Source organism: Temnothorax longispinosus, chromosome 6, assembly GCF_030848805.1.
Source record: "Temnothorax longispinosus isolate EJ_2023e chromosome 6, Tlon_JGU_v1, whole genome shotgun sequence".
In the NCBI taxonomy this organism is placed as follows: Eukaryota; Metazoa; Arthropoda; class Insecta; order Hymenoptera; family Formicidae; genus Temnothorax; species Temnothorax longispinosus.
The window spans coordinates 4391028-4411669 of record NC_092363.1 but is presented as its reverse complement, the minus strand read 5'-3'; the positions used below and the strand labels follow the sequence as shown (position 1 = coordinate 4411669).

Here is a 20642-nt window from a genome sequence, read left to right as displayed (position 1 = left end):
ATATATTATATATATTTAAAAAATTTCTAATTTGGCCAGGGCTACGTCATTTTTCTTAATTCTCGAAATTGAGACAATGAAAATCGATTTGCGACTTAAAGATAGAAACGTAAGTGCAGTTTTTCCCGTATGATGCATTTTGTGGTTCTAATTTCAAGCTGCAGGGATACGTTGCCGGCGATTCCGTCTGTGGACTGTTACGCGGTTTGTTAATGCAATATCGCGATTGCTATTTAATCACAGCGAACGATCCTCCGTACGCGGATTGCATCTTGCGGCTGACCCCGTTGGACGATGAGGCGAGGCGCGCGGTGGCGGTTCAAAGTCCCGGCCGAGTTCGGACGTTCGTACTCGCCGCAAACATTCCGCAGGGCCGAGGTAACAGATGCGCAATATCGCGGTGTCGTTCGCCGCCGTCGTATTCCCCGATTATAGGGTCCTCTGCAGATGTATGTCGGAAGCCGCATACCGATCCGATCATGTGACGTCATAACGACGAACCCCGTGCTTGGCCATTCGTGGTTTGCACAAGGTCGAGACACAGGCTGGCAGACATCGGAGTTCTTGGTCAGGGATTATCAACCGTCTAGCGCTGCGGCCGCAATCGTCCGCAAACCTTACGAGCTGCTCGAATATAATTGACTGCGCCGTTGTCGTTGTATATCTCCGTAAATCCTGTCGACGGCTGACGACCGCACACCCGCTTTCCTTCGTGAAATTGGCAGGATATTATAACGCGAAGGACGATGTCAGTCATGTGTATTAATAGTAGCCCTCGTACGTTTGCACACTTAAAGCGGCTCCGTTACGTATGCATGTATTTCAGGCAGTTATTTTAAGCGAAATACAACAGATCGCTCGGCGAAGTGGGAGAACAAATGGAATTAACTCGGCCGCCGATTGAAATATCATCTACGATAGAGAGGAGGGTTATGCGCGCGATTTCGAGTTTTTGGTGATTTGCGCGATAATCTAGGGATGAATAAATCATGAGTATTTTAATAGCGTAAGCGCATATCGTCGACGAATAATTTACTGATAATTCGCGTACATATTGCCACGAAACGATACGAGCCGCGTTTAAATCGTCAATTACCGATTATCATTGCCCATCATCCAAGTACCGGCCGTAATCCGTATATAGAAATAAATTTCTCTCGTCTCTCCTGCCGATTTATCCGCATTTGCGGTAGAAAAAAATCCGCGACGCGATTGCCACGAAGATTTTGTCTCGTCGTGACCGATCGAGAATTTCGTTATTTCTATGCGCTTAGTTTCATATGTTCGCTTAGAAATCCGACGCGAAACGATCGGGTAACTTCTGCAGACGATCTGGGCGGCCCGGGCCATCTGGTGCGCTTCTGTCGGGTTATTATCGCGGCGCGATCAACCCTATCCGCGCGTATACGTGCGCACGTTTCCACGCAGCCCTCGTGGGCCCATCCCTTTATCGGGCGCAATAATGGAAACTACGTCGTCGATTCTATTTTCTCTCCCTCGGGAACCGCGGGCGACCGCCCGCCCTCCGGCACCGGCATACGCGACTCCGGCGAGCCACGGCGTTCGGTACAATAATGGTTATTTATTAGCACTAAATCAAATGCGTTAGCGTGCGGTTGCACGGGCGCAAAGCTAATATATATGATAATGATGATAATAATTCCGGAAGTGAGCGCTTTGCGCGATCGACGATTCTCCCAAATCCCACCGCAAAGGCCTTGAAAGGAGAGAAAAAAAAAATAGAAAAAGACCAATCAATGTTCCGCCGGTTTAGCGTTAAAAATAAATTTAGGAAGATAAAACATGAAACGTGATTACCCGAGGGATATACGAGTGATGGTTATTCTTTGTTACATGACTGCGAAATGTTCTCTATCCCTCTGAGATGGGATTATCGGTGCGCGCGTTTAATATTTAGGACCCAGAAATGATTTCGAAATCAAATGGGGCGTGCTTCAGCCTCGAACAATAATTGATGACGGTCTGCAATAATGAGAGATTCGCTCCATTACCGTTGATTATACGACGGTTACCACGTCATTCTATCCCTGCCGCTGTCGGAGTCAAAGTCTATAGCAGTTTCGATATTGACGTAAAGTGCGTCGGTACACCGTTAATATCATCGTGAGTTCTGAGTTTCGGGCGAAGCTGTAATTGTAGCAAACCGCGAAAGCAAAGGCATTCCTTCGGTGAGCCAAACCACGTCCGGTCGCGCGGACAAAAGGCAATCTCCGCGCCGCTCCGCCCGATAGCCTCTGCGCCCGTTGTTGTTGGAAACATCCGACTCATCCGTTCCTGCAATATAATCCAGCGCGCGGATGGTCGCCGGTTTAACGTCCGCATGTGTTTCGTATGCAAAATACGTAAAGTGCATGAAGTGCTCGACGCGACACGAGGCGACGCGACGCGTAAACCGGACGAAAGAGACGAGAAGAGGGGGGGGACACCTTTCGTTCCTTCTAGTGGGGCCTCCCTCTCCCGTGGTCATGTAAAGGGCGACAACCTATCCGATGCAGATTGCGCCCGCAACATTCGTCACCGCCCCTCGCCCGCTCTCGCGAAACCAGCCTGGTCTTGGATGGCGACGTGTAAACACGGTGATGTAATAGTGAGCAGCGTGTGGTCCCGGCCGGGTTAGTATTGTGTGTGCATACTGATGTTTCATTAGCCCACTGTTCATGCCGCTCTCGTACTGTCAATCAAGTGCTCCACCCTGCGGCTGCTCCTCAGTTCGAGAACGAAGCCGGTGGCGCGATGGCGGTGGCACGGGCTCCCAGCGTCGCCGTTAGGATCGCTTTATAAGGGGATTACAATTATCCGAGGTTTGATTAACCCCTACCCGCCGCGGCGTTGCAATCTGCTTAGGGCGCGTTACAGCGTTCCGCCCGTTCCGTTCCAAGCGATCGGCGAACGTCGTTGCCGATTGCGGCGCGATACGCGTATAATTCGTTGGGATGCAATTTGCCACGGGCTCACCGGCCTCCGAAATTAGAATCCGCCTAATCCGCAGAGCAGTAGCGTCACGATGGATTTTCAAGGTGTGTCTAACGCAGCTGCTGTGCGCGGGAGAAACCGATCGAACTCGTACCCGTCAGGCGGCGCAAATCGCGCCGGCGGTGGGGTTGCTTTGCAAAGGGATTAAAATCACACAGTGTTTGATTACCCCACTGCAAGAGTTAGGGGCGCATCGTTAAGATCGATATTTGCCGATACTGCGAGCGCAGATCTCGAATGAACAGTTGGCTTAACGTTGACGTTCCAACCAACTTGGCGCATGGCGGCTGTGTGAACGCTGCGGTTGTCGAGTATGGGCATGGACATGATTCTGTTCCGCTTGTAATGGCTAAGTTCTGTGCACATTTCCGCCAAATGTCAATAAAGTTAGCCCGTTACACGCGTCGGCATAAACCGGCACCCGACTGATTGCTCTATCACTATATTTATATTTCACGACACTTTGAAATTTAAATAAAGCTCTTTGAATCGTAGCTCTTTGAAATGCCTCGCGGAATGGGTTTGCTGCAATAATAATCGGCTATTGGAATCGTTTTATAAAGGGATTACAATTACTCGATGTTTGATCACCCCTCCGAGCTTGCAATCTGCTTGAAGTTGCATTACGTATTCAAGTGATATACGCAACAGAAACTCGTGCGATAGTACAATAACATAATAACCCCATTATTGCGGCATTGATCGCACTTAACAATTATCCGCGGTACGCGTTCTCGCGCGGAGACAATAATTTTACGTTTTTGATAAATAGAATATTTTTAATAAATAAGACGTAGAATTTAAAATGTTAATTGTGTCTTCATGTTAAAATTAACATGGAGTGATAATTATTTCATGAAATATCCGCTAATAATATTACAATAGTTTATTTATTTTTGCACTCCCAATCTAAAAAGACTATTAGACACATTTATTATCACGTAATTCCGCTCGGATATAATGTTTCCACCGTTTAAGCGAAAAAGTGGAATTTGCTACACCGACAACACGGCGGGCTTTGTACGACTTCAAATTGGCAGATTGAAATACAAAATGCAGAGTTGTTTCAGTTGCGTTAAAAAAAAAACGATAAAATGTTGCTTTTATTGTAGTATGTGTAATTGCGTGTGCTGCAATAAGAATGCTTGAAATAGTTTGCATTGTATGTACCGCGTTTAAAAAATAGCGTGTGTACTAAAATTCATTTAATTTGAATAAATATCGCCTTCCGCGATTCGAGATCCGTTAATGCTCGATCGCAGTTACGAAAATGACCAATTTATTATAATTTAATATAAATGAACGCATCGTAGAATAAGACACAGATAGCAGCAACAATATTTGTTTTTGATCTGGCTCGATAGTGATTGCTGGAATATCATCAGCTCTCGATTGCTTTTGTTGAACTTCGCAATTGAGTTCTTCGCCTGCGGCTCCCCTCCGGATCGGTGGTTCTATCGCACTCGAAAGATCGTTATCGCTTTGTTCATTTTGCTTTACATAAGAGAATTAACATTATCCGCCGATTGATTTTGCGTTTACAACATGACTCGCTTCAATTACGTGCATTCATGTGTTTACGCTGGCTAAACCTGGGGGCCAGATTCCTCAAAAAGAATTAAAAATAAATTAATTCCGTTTATAATAATGACTTACCTTTTATCCTATTTATTGACATCTATCGTATCTCGTTTTATTTCGTTATTTGATACGTTTAATAGTTGGCAAACTTTTTCGATTGTTACGAATCAATTGACTTTCACATTTATTTATTATTTAATAAAATCGGGTTAAAATTGTTTTTAATAAAACTTAGAATTACTTTATAAAGAGATGACAATTATTAATGTTTGATTATCTTTTTATGCGTGGTGTAAATTAGGTAGGTGCTTAAATTATGCGAACTGATAATGCATTCAAACAACCTTGTTGACCATTCGCAGCCAGTTATATCGTGATACGCTTCATGTGTTGTAATAAATAAAGTGTCAATCCTCCCAGCTGCGTTTATTCGCAAAATGATATGCAAATAAGATGAATTACATCATTATTACATTACATTCTGCATATTGCGATGCATCTTCATTAAAGAAAATTGATCACATTTTTAAGTTTGCGTCATTATTATCGTTGTTGTCATCCATTAGTTTGTTTTAATCTCTATCTTGTACGGAGAGTTAATAGAAACCATACCAACTTTTATATTCCAATATTTTCGGTGCGCGAATACGTTTATGAGGAAAATATATATCTCGCCCTCGCGTTGTTTTCTCTCAGATAAGTGAAAATTTACTGCGTTAGAAACATTTTTCGTGCCTCTCTGCAGTGCGAAAAATTCGCGCGTCCTCCCTCTCAGCGCCGCCGAAAAAGGGCGAGGATTAGTAGCCGCGGGACATTTTGCGGAGGTCGTCTATCTGATCATTCTCAAAAACGGATCTCTCCGCCGTGGGGGGGATGCGCGCCGTGAGGGATCAGTTTTGTACGAGCGAGCTCTGTGCGCGCCGAAAGGGGGTAGAGCAACGGGTTTGTGCAACGTGTGTGATTACGTTGGCAATTACTCCCACCCCCGCAACTCAGATTGAGATGGCCGCCCTCGCTTCCTCTCCACCTTCACTCCGTTGGTCTTGCCCGACGGCGGAAGGGTTGTAACTCGTTATTAGCGAGGAACGGCAGTGGTGGAGGGGGAGGTGATTACAGCCCCCGAAGTAGATTCGCCGACGATGATAAACGCGAGTCTGCAGATCCGATCGCTCTAACTTGTTCTCTCTCTTTCTCTTTCTCTCTCCTTTTCCCGCGCTTGCCTTTTCCCTTTCTGTCTCTTTCCTATATCGTTCTCTGTACAGCAGTTCTCTTGACATACTCCCGCGCTATTTCCTCTTTGTATTACGTTTGGCGAATCTTGATTAGCGATCTAGGAAATCTTGATTAGTGATCTAAGAAATGCTGAAAGTAATAGACCGGCCTACCCCTTTCCTGTTCTCACGTCTTTTTCTGCTGAAACGTTTTTCTGATAAATATCTGTGTCAAACTGGAGCATAGTGCGATAGAAGCGAGAAAAAATTTAATTAGATTGCGAAAGATAATCTAAATACTTCGAGCCAACGTTTGGCATTGAACTTCGCACGCAAGTAGAGCGTAAAAGTGGCGTGTATATAGGGTGACAAATCTATGTGAAAGGCTCATTATAATTTTATAAGACATTGATGGAGTATATGTGTATAAATAGAGTATATTTGTATAAATGATTATGTATAACAAAGTATATTTGTGCTTCACTTAGAGTTTTACCTCGAAATATTAAGCCACAGTTTATAACTCATGAAGACGAAGGGAAAGGAACTATAGTACTTATTAGTTTTGCGAAAGTTACGCGTCTACAATCTGTCCGTTGAACGAACGTGCCTTGATTTTACGCTCGTTAGGAGATTTAGCGGCAACGATGAAAGATTTTGATACCCGAACGCGCGAGACCAGCGCGAAGGAAATTCCGGAGCCAAATGAATCAGAGATTTGCAGGCGAAGAAGGGGGCGCGGGGGTCAATAAGAAAGGAGAGTCCTCGAGGAGCACCGACAGAGAGAAAGAGAAATGTAGAGAGAGAGAGAGAGAGAGAGAGAGAGAGAGAGAGAGAGAGAGAGAGAGAGAGAGAGAGTAGATCTCTCGAGCGTATTCTTTCATATACCATCTGAGTCCAAGTCCTGTCGAGAACGCGCCATAGAAAAGCCCTGAAGAGCCCTCTAAAAATGACTGCCCCCGCCCCCGCGCGGGTGCAAGAAAGGTATTAGGGGGTCGACGAAAGGCGGTGGTGGTGGTGACTGCAGCAGCAAGCTGCGCCGGGTACAGCGACGGTAGCCGTACGCGTGGAACGAAAAGATAACGCAATTTATTTCAGGCTTTATTCATCCTCTTTCATTCTCTTCTCTCGCTCGCGCCGTACGGTCCGGCCGTGGCGAGGCAGTGAAAATTCTCCGCGTTTTCTTTTTGTTTCCCTGTCTCTCTCTCTCCCTCTTTTTTTTCCTGGTCCTTTTTTTCTGTCGCCTGCCTCGCTCGGTCTTTATCTGCGCCACCACCATCGTCCCTGACGCCGATATGTTTGTCGACGAGGATATTTTAATGTGCGCGCGGTACGCAGGCTTTATCGCGAGCGATAGATTCCGTAGTCACTTTGAGGATAAAATCGATAACGGATAAGCTAAAACCGATAGCTCTTTTCAATAATCTTTTCGCATAAGAGTATGAAACGAAAATCGGCTCTAGAAAATTGAAACAACAGACAACCTCTTCCCTCCTCCTTCTTTTAATTCTTTTTAACATAAATAATTAATAATAAAGCAAAAATATCAATACGCGCAACGCGCAGGTTGTATCTGTGGAGTAACATGTCTGTCAAACGCAGTAGATGTTCACGTACGTGAAAACGCCAGAATAACAATTGAATCGTGCAAAGGATCAATCGAAATGCTTATTATTATTGAGGTCGAGCCATGACTGTTGCAGTATCGAACGTGAAACTGTGCGAGAGCTGTCAACCGGTGCGGCGGTGGTCGCGCTATAATTCGCTTTTCGACCAATCTCCATTTTATACCGGTGCGTCGCTGCGCCGGCATTACAAATGCCAGCCCCATTTTGCGCAACTCGACTTTGACATTGTCGATTATACTTGTAACAAACGTCGTATCAATTCAAATATTTCCCTCTGACGAGTTAGAACATTTTTTAATCGCATTTTATCTCGCAATTTCCAGCGGGATATTTAAGGATGATATTTAACTTGCGCGGAACGATACAATACCATTTTACATATTGACCTCTTTTGTTGAATTATTTTAATCTCAATTTATCAGATAAAAAAGGATCAAGAGATATATCACACAAAATCAATTTTGGATTTAAAAATAGATACTCAATTTTCCCTATCCAATAACGATGGGATATCAGATCTTCTATGTATGTGTGCATGTGTGTGTGTATGTGTGTGTGTGGAAGAGAAACGATAAAAATATTTTCTGAAAATGGGCTTCTCCATTTATGTCGAGTCTATATTATAAATAATCCGACTTCATTGGCGGAATGACTCTCTCGGTAATATGTTGTGACTCTATACAATTTGATCAATTATAGGGAGAGGATATCGTGCTACCAATTACGCAAGTTCATAGTTCGCTGTGAGGAACTATCAAGGAGTCTCATGTTCGTACACTAACTAAGAATGGTGCAAAGGCGATGGGGAGGAAGGGAGTGGGGGAGGAGGCTAGAATAGTGTTTCCACTTCGTGCTTCTGATACGTGACCCATGGAGTAAATCTGATCCAAATCTGGTACAACTGCATGACGGCGATGCATTAACCTAATGAGTCTTTAACTAAATTGAACTGTCATATACCAATAGAACTGTTTGCATTTCGCATCTATGTTAACGAATATTCTCGTAAAGTTTTCAACCTTATTTGTATTTAATTTAGGTAACAAATTAGCAGGCGTCCGACGTGCAATTCTAAATTTATAAACGCGCATATTGATCGACCGATCAAAGTGTCACCCATCATCCTTACACATTTTCTTAAGCGCCGTGGGCCCCTATTATCTAAATTAAAATATGCGATAATCAAATTCCGCGAAGTAAACGATCTTGTAAGTGTGACAGCGAGAATGGATACGATAAATAGAGGGATAGAAAAGGAGAGAAATAGAGACAGAGAGACGCCCAGGAGAGGGTTGATTAATGAGAAGGGCGTGACGTGGCGGTGCGCCGCGCACCAGCCACGCTTTGCCCCATTTCATCTCCGCTTTCACCCTCTCTTACGTCCCTCTTTTAGATTCTCTTTTTGCTCCCTTTCCTTTTCTCCCTTTGCTTCGTCATACCTATGTTATACTTACTTTGTCAACGAAACCCCACTCCTCTTCCGCTTCTTTTCCTCTCTTCGCGCGCCGTTCAGCCTAGACCGACTGAGATATTTCTATTTCAACCTTCGTTGCTCTTTCAAAATTTTGATTACTATACTCTTACGCAATTACGTTTCGCGACGTTACTCCACCCTATATACTTTTTCTCCATCTGATTCCGCAGATTGCCAACGATTACCTCGAATTCCTCCTTTTGACCAGTCGTTCATTCACGTTTGTCGGTTTATTAGGCAAACGGGTCGGAAAGCAGCGGGTTATTATCAAAATTGTTGCTGCAAAATACTCGCCCCCTGCATCTTCCGAATGTAAACGGCAGCCCGTTCGCATTCTGAGAACTGTTTCTCCGGTCGACTACCCTCGCCTCCCATTTAATCCGCAGCCTCCCCCAGTTACCCCGGTAGTCGATTCTATAACCGGGGCGAAACGTGAATTCGCACGCACCTGGCAACCTTCGATCAGAACTCGTGCCACGAGGGTGAAATGAAATTGTAATCGTCGTCATAGTTACGCTCGGTTCCCGCACGTGTTCCGAAAAACAAGGTACGAGAGTCTCGATGCTCTTAAATTTCAGCCCAGCGATATCGTAGAACGAGGAACGTTAACAGCGTGTTAACTGATAGAGAGACTTCAACCGTAACGTCCCTAAATGCTGCTCCATTTGAGACCACTTGAACTGTTTATCCACCACTGTTCTTGGCAAATTCGATTAACGACACGAACGACAGGTATCGGACGCACGCCATGATCGATACTCCGGGAAACCTGGAAAGTTAGCACAATATCCGGGGGCGCTCGCACCGGGACTTTCGGTTTTGAGAAGAGTGTATTGTCGTGTCGGGGGTCCGGCGAATCCGCAAGCGGAGTAGACGAGTTCCAAACATGTCAATTCTGTCAAGAGCCGCGGCCGAGGTGGTCGAGTATGTGCGCATACACACGCCTAGTTTGACCCCTCTCGTCTGAACCAACTCCTGACAGACACGGAGGATAGAAGACGCGTTTCACACCGGATAAAAGGTCCTCGAAACGCGTCAGCAGGTTTCTATCCCACGCGATGATCGTGCCTTGACCGAAGTGCGATTGCGAATCGAGACTCCAGAGACATTCGATCTCCCCCTCCTTTCTCCCCTCTCCTTGTATCGTGTTACCTTGTTCCGAATTTTGTTGCCGTATGTACCTTCAATCGAAAAGTAAGTGCTCTGCGCAATAAAAATGCATCTGTCTTTTTTTTCGAAGGAAATATCTGTTAAAAATGACTCGTGTAACTCACACGGAAGTTCATACGAATCGCGAAAGCGTTGCAATACGTCTTACTGTTACCGGGTAATTTGTTAATCTTAAACACAAGAGTTCTTGACATAATACGTTTCTTTGCATATATTATACGTGAAATCTATTTGATCGCTCGCGCCATGCATCGCGCAGAATGTATCTCATTTTTCAAAGTCAGTGGCGGTGGATACCGCACGCAGCGAGATGGATCGTAGGGCGCTTTTGCAATTGAAATTACCGCGATGGAGAATATTTTCGCTATCCGCCGCGGGTGCGGCGCGGCACCTTGCCTCGGGCTCAAGGGATTAAAATAATAATAACGTTGGAAATTGGACACGGCCGCGGCGGCGGCGGCGGCGCAGCGGTACCCTCGTAATCTTTGGCGGCCATATGCCGGTGTCAGCTGGAACGAAGCCAGACGAATGTAAAAAATGATCGCGCGCCTAATCTGCCATTGTGCGGGCTGAATTTGGGCCCCGCCGCCGCGCCGCGCCGGTCTCACTTTATTCAATTGCAACTCTGGCTCTCTTTATGGTTTCGCATTTCCTTTCGTGCACGTGATAGGGAGAGATCGTATTGGTTATGCACGTGCTCTAGGATTCGTTTGGCTGCCGATAAGAGACGCGCGTTATGCATAAATCTGCCATAAAGATCATCCGCGAACACGAAAAACGATTGTACGACTTCACATTTAACAGCGATCTCGACGAAAATCGTGCGCGGCAGGTCAAATCTACGGTGTAAATCTTTCAAAAATAACCACCGGTTTTATAATGTCTCCTGGGGCATTGTCGAAAATAGTATATTAAGATTTTATATCTCAGCGATCCCGTAATCCAGTCGCGTTGACTTTTCTCATGAGAGCACGAAGGTACATATATATATGTGTGTGTGTGCTCGTGCTCGCGGTTGAGCTTATTAAACTTGAATAACATCGACCTCAAATCGATTCACGAGGATGCGAAGCGATTTCAAAAGCTATCACGATAGAGTTCCTAAAAATCCCTGATTGCTCATACAGTTACCCGAACTCTCATCGTCTGCCTCCCCGTGACAATTCCATTCACCGCTCATTGATTCATAATCTCTATTGTCGCGATTTATATTCAACCATCGACGCGGTTTGCTTCTTTCTCGAATTTTACATAAATCCCGTCTATACCGTCAAATGCACTTTGCGAAATTTATGAAAGAGTGACTTATACAGATTAGTGAAAAAAAAACCTAAGATAAACTATCCGAGTATATAAAATATTCTCAAAAACATTTAATCCTTGCACTATTTATCATCTCGGTTCTTACGCCAAAATATATCGGAATATTGCAATTATCTTGAATACAGAAAAAAAATACAGAAAAAAATCGATTAAATTCTTGATAGAATTCATTTTCTAGTATATTGGGAGAAAATAAACGTATATTGATGAGATATATGATAAAATAACTGTAGGATACAGCAAATGAGTTTTCCAGAAAGTCGGATTATTTATTGCTTGGGCCGAAGCCGGATGTTATGCGAACAGCGATTAAAGGCTTTTGAGGAAAATGCATTTAGATGCAAAAACGTGTATACAAGACTAGGAAATTGGAGCATGACGTGAACGTAGAGGGATTTGAAGAGCGAATCGTCCTCTCGTTACATATTGAAACTCATAAAATTGGTAGGATTTAAATTAACAGTATCAACCATAGCTTGGCTAAAAATAGCATGTATTCCAAATTTATCTTGAATGAATATAGAATCTAAAACGACGTTTATCCTCAAAGTAATTTCTGGCTTCTCGTTTTAGCTTGATAAACAGCTCATTAGCTAACTGCTCTTATTTTCACAAGATAATTGTACGCGTGTATATCTTCTACACATGTATGTACATTGCGCGCATAAGTATAAAAAATAGCCCGGATAACCATTTGGCTCTTGAATCAACGAAATACAGAAATAATTTATACGTGTATATATTTGCGACGGCAATGGTTTCTGCATCCGCCAACCTCCGTTTTTGTAGCCCTCCTTTTTTTTATCAAATATAATGGCCGCGATAGCAAGATTCGTAACGATTCTAGGTCGCTGATACCCTCTCGGCGTGCTTAATTAAGAAATACTGTAAAGGTATTAGGCCGTTGCCGGAACCACCGAATTCAAATGGATGGTTTCCGCAACTAGGGTCGTTAGGGCGTTATCACGCACCGTTAACAACCTCGATTAGCGATTGTATCGTCCCTCGAAGTTCAGCGCACGTTCTTATGGGAGTGCGTTGCAAGTAATTTACGATAAGTAGGCAGTGTGTTTGCGCACGTACGCGCCGTGAATGTCTTTTAATGGCAGTAAATTACACGATGGTAAATATTTGTCGGAGAACTCAACGGCGACGGCGGCGGCGCCATGTACATTTCTCCGGCGGCGCATCAATATTGAACGATTAATTATTTATATTATACACGTATCGTATATAATTAATTAAGCAAATATTGGCACGCGATGCAATCGAAAATAATGTAACAATTATCGAATAATCATTCGAGATGGCGAAATTGTAAAACCGTAGAAAGTTCTAATTGTGACCATTTAACGAAGTGCTGCGAGAGTGGCTATATAAATTACGCGTTGACTAGGTTGACTACATATATCTTACAAGAATAGTTTTGCTGAATGAACATACAAATGTGGATACAACACGGGACATGTTATTACTACAATTCAGAACGTATATTTCCTTTACTCTGCACGCTTAATAAATAACGTTATACCAAAGGGACGAATCTGGCTCTACATAAATAGAACTTACGTCGTGCGGCGACGTTTATCCCATTAACAATCGTGCGAGTCGCGGCGTGGCCAATTTTATCCGCGGTCAGAAATAGAAACGCCCGCGGCCCCGTCAGGAGATGCAACAGTTATATTAACTCGGATACAACGACCGGCAGGTGCGGATGTTGTCTTCCGTAGTGTAGTGGGCAATACAATTTTATAACGATGATAAGATCGAAATAACATTTGCGTGGAACATGCCTGCGTATAGGAGGAAAACGAGAATGCGCGAGCGCATTCAGACGAATCGGGGGAAAAAAGGAGATAAATGCGCACGCGAGTACGGTATTCGCGAGTGAATATAAATTTCGAAATCCCTCAGGGAGCACAGTCTAGCCGTGGTCTATCTGGGCCGATCTAACGACCTATGGGTAGCACATCGGTTTTGAATAAGTCCGACATTAGAGGGACCGTGGCGTAACGTCGGTCGTTCCGCGGAGATAAAGCAAGATCGCAAGTTTCTGCATTCCCCGCGCACGCGAAGGAAAGAGAATACGCGAAGGGTTGGCGCGTGGAGATGCAGAAGGGAGAGAAAGAGAGAGGGCAGAGAAAAAGACAAAGACTGGCGGGGAGAGAGACGGAACAAGGTATAGATACGCAGGAAGAGTAGCTCTGTTCCAGAGTAAGAACCCCTTTCATTCCACGTCGGCCCCTCCTGATACCGTATAAAATATAGTATTGTTCGCGCTCTGTTAGCCCGGAGTGGAACGAGTATATTTAGAAAGGGGCTGCTTTCTTTCATATGTTAAGCAGATCAGTGTCGATGAGATAAAAAGAAGGAGAGGAAGAGACGGAGTTGGCAAGAGCCGTCGAGCCGTTCTTTCTCATTGGCGCGGTAATTCCACTGGCCCGTGAATTCTACGCGTTTCAGGTCAACGTGCAAATGATAACCGATTTGACCTGATATTCTTAAGCGGTTCGGAAGTTATCGCGCGTTTGTCTGAAAGTGTGCAATGTATTCTTCTTTTTTTTTTATTCTTTTCACTGAAATCGCAAAGGGACGAATTGTACGCTTCTTAAATTTTCACGAAACTTCACGAAACTCGAGAAGAGTTAAATACTTCCTTTGCCCCAGAATTTGTTCCGAAGCGCAAGGACTTACATTTACAACGAGAGAAGACAATTGCGAAAGTTTTTCCCGCGGGCGCTTCGTTCGCTAATATTAACATGCGGCTCATCGCGCGAGTTGATCTTCGACGTTTTCACGGCGCGGATTTCAGCGAATCCGCGCTGGCCGATGGAACGAAAATGTCGAGCGCGCGTTACGTGCCGTGTAATTCCGACGAGTTTACGGTAGAGATAAGTCAGAGTTGACTTTAGCCGGATTACCGGCGAGGTCGGCAGGGCGGTAGGGCGGCGCCTTACTCTATCCGGCCGTTATTATAAAAGTCGTAATGAAAATCTAACGATCTACCGAGCGCGCGGCGCGGCGCGGCGTGGCCGCGACGACGCGGCCGCGGTTTCACCGCGTTCCCGCGGTACGGAAAATGAATTTCGCCACGCTACGACGTCGCATTTAATCCCCTTATTTACTTTTGCTTTCAGAACACGTGCGGGAATTCAGCTGCGGCATGCTATACTACAGGACACTCTACCTGGACAGTAAGAGGGACGCCCTATATGTCGGAGCTATGTAAGTAGAACTTTTTCCCGGCTCCGTAATAAAATGTCACGCCATGAAAATCCCCGGGAAAAGTTGCGACGTTCCCTCGTCAAAGCCCGAGAACAGAGGTATTACGTCAGCGCGCGCGCTGGGACCGTGTATGTATATGTACGTGCCACGCTGCGGATTTTTACGATTGCTGTGATTAAAATTCTACGTGTGCGAAGCGTGTGGGGATCGTGCCGTTTGATTGAATTTTCCGATGTCATCGAGTAATCGGATAATCTGAACTTTGAGGGATTACCCGTTACACAGATATCAGCTTTCGGGATAATAATTATCGTCGCATAGATATGGAATTGCGCCTCGTATATTTATGGAGGATGGAGAGAGAGAGGGAGAAAGAGAGAGAGAGAGAGAGAGAGAGAGAGAGAGAGAGAGAGAAAATATTTGAAACATTTTCATTTTGCAGTATCCAGGCTGTTCCACTTCACGACTGCATGCATATTTCTGTTTACCACTTTTGTTATTATTGTTCGTGAAAACCGCGGACTTATTTACTTGTCTGCTTCGCTTTATAGAAGATGATCAGAATCCTCTCGCTCTAAATGTTTCACTTTGCAGAGAGGCAATTTATTCGGAGCCTTTGAGCCGCGGAAGAAAACGGCAAGAAATGCAAACATATAATACAAATCGAAACTGACGATCTCGGCAATTATGGTTGTCGAGGAAATGAAAAACGCCGTGTCAACAGAAATCAGAATTAATGAATTTGCTATTTCATCCTTCAAACGTAACAACCTTAGACATTGCGCCTGAAATTGTATATTGCGACTTTATATGTATATCGCGGACAATGACGAATTCTTAACTCGAAACTTACTCGCGTTATCGGTTCTTTATCAATTGTGTTCTCGTTGTACACCGTATGCTAAACTCTCTTACATGCGCGTATCTCTTAATATTTCCTGATTCCCATCCCGATTCAGATCTCTCACGCAACCTAGTCGTAATTAAAAGTTCCACGAAGAGTTTCCTTGCCGTTCCCTAGGTAGCCGTGGTAAATCCGTTAAATCGATCGACTCTTCGCTGTTCGCACGAGTATCGCGTTACTATTTTCTCGATAGTGACTCGGCCTGAGCGAAAGCTAAAGGGTCGGCCCTATGCCCGGGCCCGGGTACAGATTGCGGGGGGAGATGTCGCATCATTATCTCAGCGGAGTATTATTTCTTGATTCGGTCCCAGCCGCTTCTGTCGCCGCCACCCTCGGCGACCATCCGCTAACGTTCTCCCCGTTTTCCTTTCTCTTTTGTGTTCCCTCCCTCCCCTTAATTTAGTAAATGCCAGCAAAATGTTACAAAGCCCTGATAATGGAGACGCAGCGGGGACGGGTCTTCCAATGCTCACGGATACAAAGAAATCCCCGAGACAGACAGGAACGATGGTTGTTTAATCCCTCTGTGAGAGAGACGGAACAGATCGTCTTACGAAGTTCTCTTACAATTCGAACACGCGAGTATGTTTCCGTCAACGAGATGAGACGCTCAATTGATTTCACCGCTTTGGAATCACTTGAAGGACTTATAACTTGCAATACGTAGGTAGCAAAAGTGGTTACAATTTAATTTCTCTTCGAGAGAAGAAACACATGTATAAAACATAAAATAATTAATATTGACACTCAAAATGTACGATTTTTTTATTAATAATAAAAAATAAAGTAACAACTAATTTGAACGTAGAGAGAAATCTATAAATTAAAAAAGATATAAATCATATTTCTATACGACGGGAAAATAAAACGTCACAATTGCATAAAAGCTTCCGCTTTTGGAATAACCACCTCTCTCTCTCTTTCTCTTTCATCTTTGCGACGGGATGAGCTCGCCATATGGGGCGACAAAAGAAAAAGCGCAGTTACGATAAATTGCATTTCCCAAGGAAAGCGGCTACTTCGACTTCAACATTTCCCGTTTCCTGGCTTCGTTCCACGTGCTTGCGTCGCCTTGTATATACATACGTATCTATCTACGAAACTACAATATCGAAGAGAATTCTGATAAGAGTCCGAAAGGAAATCGTTTCGATATTCCTTCTTCAACGATAAGAGATATTTAAGCTTCATGAACTTAGGGACATAATTTTTAAATGGTTTTAATACATTCGATCTTATATATATCGATTCACTCGCGTAATCTTTGGATCACGATTCTTTTCTCGCATCCCTCGCTGTACCCATTCTTCGCGATGCCGTTTTTCCTCTGTTATCGCACGCGACGATCGATACACGCGCGAGCATCGTTCCTCGTTAATTAGAAAGGTGATAGCCATTAATTGTAGTTTGAGAATCGGCACCCGCGTTGTGCGGTTCGCTCCGCAATTAAGGTACGCTAATTGAACGCTTCCAATTATCAAGCCAGAGGCCGCTGGCGAGACCGTACGAAAAAAAAATATATACAGCTCGCTTATATCCGAGTTCGCGGCTCGTGTCTGCCGTGCGTCTAGCGAAACGAGATAAAAATTCGTCGATCATATTTTCGTCTCGTTCGGTCGTACCTGCCGTTTTTCTCGCCAGACTTCTATTGTGGCCACGACAATTCGGCAGGAAAAACGACCACGACCGGGGATTAACACGTCGCATCTAGTCGCGATCGATATTTCTCCTAATTGTCCTCAATAGCCGTTGCCAGAAACGCAATGGAGAAATTTTACCTTCGTAATGCTCGTTGCAACAACCTGGGAAAAGCTCGAAATAGCGTGAGAGAAGTGAGTTACGATCGCGAATGTTAGCGAGGTGAAAACGGTCACAGGTTTGCGGCGTTGCTGAGCTAACCGTGGCAATTGAGCTCTTTCTCTCTCTTTTCTCTTCCCTTCCTCCCCCTCCTCTCTCTCTCTCTCTCTCTTTTCCGGACATTTTCGACGATGTTAGCACTTCGGATGTCGTATATCGATTTAGCGGATTATCCGTCGGGCTACAGCCGATAAAATTGTATAGAAGAATTAGGTTAAATTTAATTCATGCTAAATCGCGTATTTCAATCGTAACGTTCCATCCGTTTTCCATATCGCTTTATTACTTACCGCCCGTGCACGCACGTTTATTTTCACTATTATTTTATGAAAAGTGACGTATTAAAACGTCAGAGCTGCATTGCGGTTTATTGAAACGCGGACGTAACGTTATTCCGACGTGTGTACATTCGTTGATTTATACCGGGGAATTATTAAAATCGTTCTATTATGTTAAACCCATCTCTTTTTCGCGGATATACATCTCCTTCCCGAAGGCGTCGGGGTAAATAGCACTGTTGCAAACGCCACTTCTCTGGCCCTTGTCATGTATTCCCCCAGAGTAGAGCGAGGAAAGGAGAAGAGTGAGGGGGATAGATCTCGACGCGTTGGATAATGCATCCCGGGTCAGAGCTGTCCGTCACGCACAACCACAAATTCAGACAACGATGCTTTTCGGATTTCGCCCGGCATTCGTCAGGCTCCTTCTCGCTCACGGTGAAAATGTCCGTATTACGCAAGCGAAACCCTATACCCAGACATAAAAGCGGTGCAGCTGTTATCTCAAACCGCGACCTATTTCGGACGGAAACACGGACAATTCGTACGGTCATACGCGGCGCATTGTTTAGACTGTCGCGCAGATGTTATACGGATCCTCTAATTAATTAAGTCTTTGTCCTTTATTTGCATAATTAGCAATGAAATTTGTTGAAATTTCTTCCGCAGTCTACAAGGCATCTTTAATAGTTTAAGAAATTGCTGTACGACCTCGGCAAACTGCTCGAGATTTTAATTAAACTTTCTCTCGAAAGCCCTTAAGGCGATGTAAAATGTTAAATTGAACCGAATTCTTTCCCTGATTCTCAAGTAACACTTTCTTTATTTTTAGAAAATGTTCCACTTCTCGTGGAAGCGTGTCAATGAGATCTTAATGAAATTTTTCCTCCGCGATTTTCAGCGGCGAAGTAATTTCTCGGTTTGATTACGCACGTTTTACCAATTGGATTTCAAAGCGACTGAGCGATGACTTCGCAGCAATCCGCCCTTTACGCTGAGTTTCTCCCACAAATTACTTTCCTACGAATTTTTTCTTTCGCTAGCATGAGCGACGTGCCAGCACGTAGACGATACTCGCCTTCCCCGCCCCCTCCCCCTTCGCCCTTCGCGTTTCCTTTCCACCTGCCGAACCCTCTAAAAGTTCGCCGAGACGAAAGTTCGACGCGGGTAGATTCCAAAGTACGGATTTGTTTTTCCACATCGGTATTTACTTTTTCACGGCGCGATGCATAGAATGAATGAAAAAGGAGAGCCGCTGAGGGATAGGTCTTCCTTCTATCTTCTCTTTCTCTTTCTCTCTCTCTCTCTCTCTCTTTTTTTTCACGTTCCGCGAGCGCATTCCGTCTGACTGCGTATTTCTATTGAAACGCGATGATGAATGGCTATTGGGATAAAGTTATGCGGCGCGCCGGCGTTAATGTTGCGAAACACACACATTTGAAAACTGGGTAAATTCGATTTACGATCGGTGGCGCCCAGCAGCGCGTATACCTTTCACGTGTGATCGAGCGCAGCACCTCAGATTGCCGTCGCGCGGTGGTTGCGAAGAGATTTATATGAAAATCGTCGCAGTTTCCCCGCATTGATAACGACTGGCTCTGCTATATTGATCGGAATACGTGAAACGTATCATTTCTACGTCGAAACGTGAAATTAATGCCACGACAACCGAAGCGAAATTATTAATACTAATGGCAGTCCGTATCGACTTTCATACGAGAACTTTCATGACACGTTGCGTAATCCGCGCTGTTTATTTCGACTCGTCGATTCCGATACTTATTATGTCTTATCCGTCAGTCTCGAACGTGAACAACGCGATCTCTTCCGAGGAATAAATCCTAAAACGCGAACGCATGAGTGCGAGTATCCGAGATTTTGAGATCTCAATAACGAGTCCTAATAAAACTGTCGCAGTGCGTGACAGTGACAAACGGTATAGATGATCTTTAAGAAGGAAGGTGTATCTACAAAATCGTACAAACACGTACGTATATGCTGTCTTGTAAAAGTTGTCAAACTGTATGTTTACGCGAGCGTTACTTCTGTAGTAACTTACGATAATTCACTCGTTTACGCGGAGTAAATTATCGTAAGTTACTACAAAATCCCGTTTACGCGAAGGAAAATTCTGTTTACGCGAAGGAATTATCGTTACTACAGAAGTAACGCTCGCGTGTAAACGTAGTAAGTGAAATATATAAAGTATTAACCACAGAGAGATGTCGAGGAGATCTTTAAACGAAGGAAGGTATATTCAAAATGGCACACGTACGTATATGCTGTCTTGTAAAAGTTGTCGAACTATATGTTTACGCGAGTGAGTACATCTATAGTAACTTACAGTAATTCATATTAAGATACGTCGTCGTCTCTCAATCAGAGAAACGTAACCTTCACTACTTTCAACGGTGGCTCTTGATTTCCAATCATAATAGTTACTATAAAATCTCCCGTTTACGCGGAGGAATTATCGTATCGTAAGTTACTACAGAAGTAACGTTTGCGTAAATAGGTTATAAAAATAACACGATGTTATATATGTGGTTTGCCGTGAATATATATATATATATATATATATATATATATATATATATATGTGTGTGTGTGTGTGTGTGTGTGTGTGTGTGTGTGTGTGTGTGTGTGTGTGTGTGTGTGTGTGTGTGTGTGTGATTTCTGCCTAGTGCTCTGAATGTCATCTAGTCATAACATATCAAGAACTTTCGATGGGGCTTCTTCAGAAGATAGGATATGAAGAAAATCCTAATGCATGATGACGATACCACAAAGATGCTAATATGCTAGATGCCACGAAATTGTGCATGTATCGTCGATCACGCGGAATGAGGCAAAAGAGAAAATCCGCCGTTAAATTGAGCGAACATTCACGAATCCTGATACCCACAGGTAATTTCTTACAATCTTTTGTATGATCCTGATTATCTCATAATTTGTATTTTTGTACGTGGATTTTATGCTTTGATCATTGTCTTTTAA

At 44.0% G+C, this 20642-nt stretch overlaps 1 protein-coding gene across 3 annotated transcripts in view; it reads left to right on the top strand.

The window, feature by feature from the left end:
• Sema2a (Semaphorin 2a) overlaps positions 1 to 20642 on the top strand; it is a 254585-nt gene that overhangs the window by 204779 nt on the left and 29164 nt on the right. For all 3 annotated transcript variants that reach the window (XM_071781046.1, XM_071781048.1, XM_071781047.1), the window contains one exon: positions 14519 to 14606. In XM_071781046.1, the coding sequence (XP_071637147.1) occupies positions 14519 to 14606 (88 nt within the window). The remainder of the gene's footprint in view (positions 1 to 14518; positions 14607 to 20642) is intronic.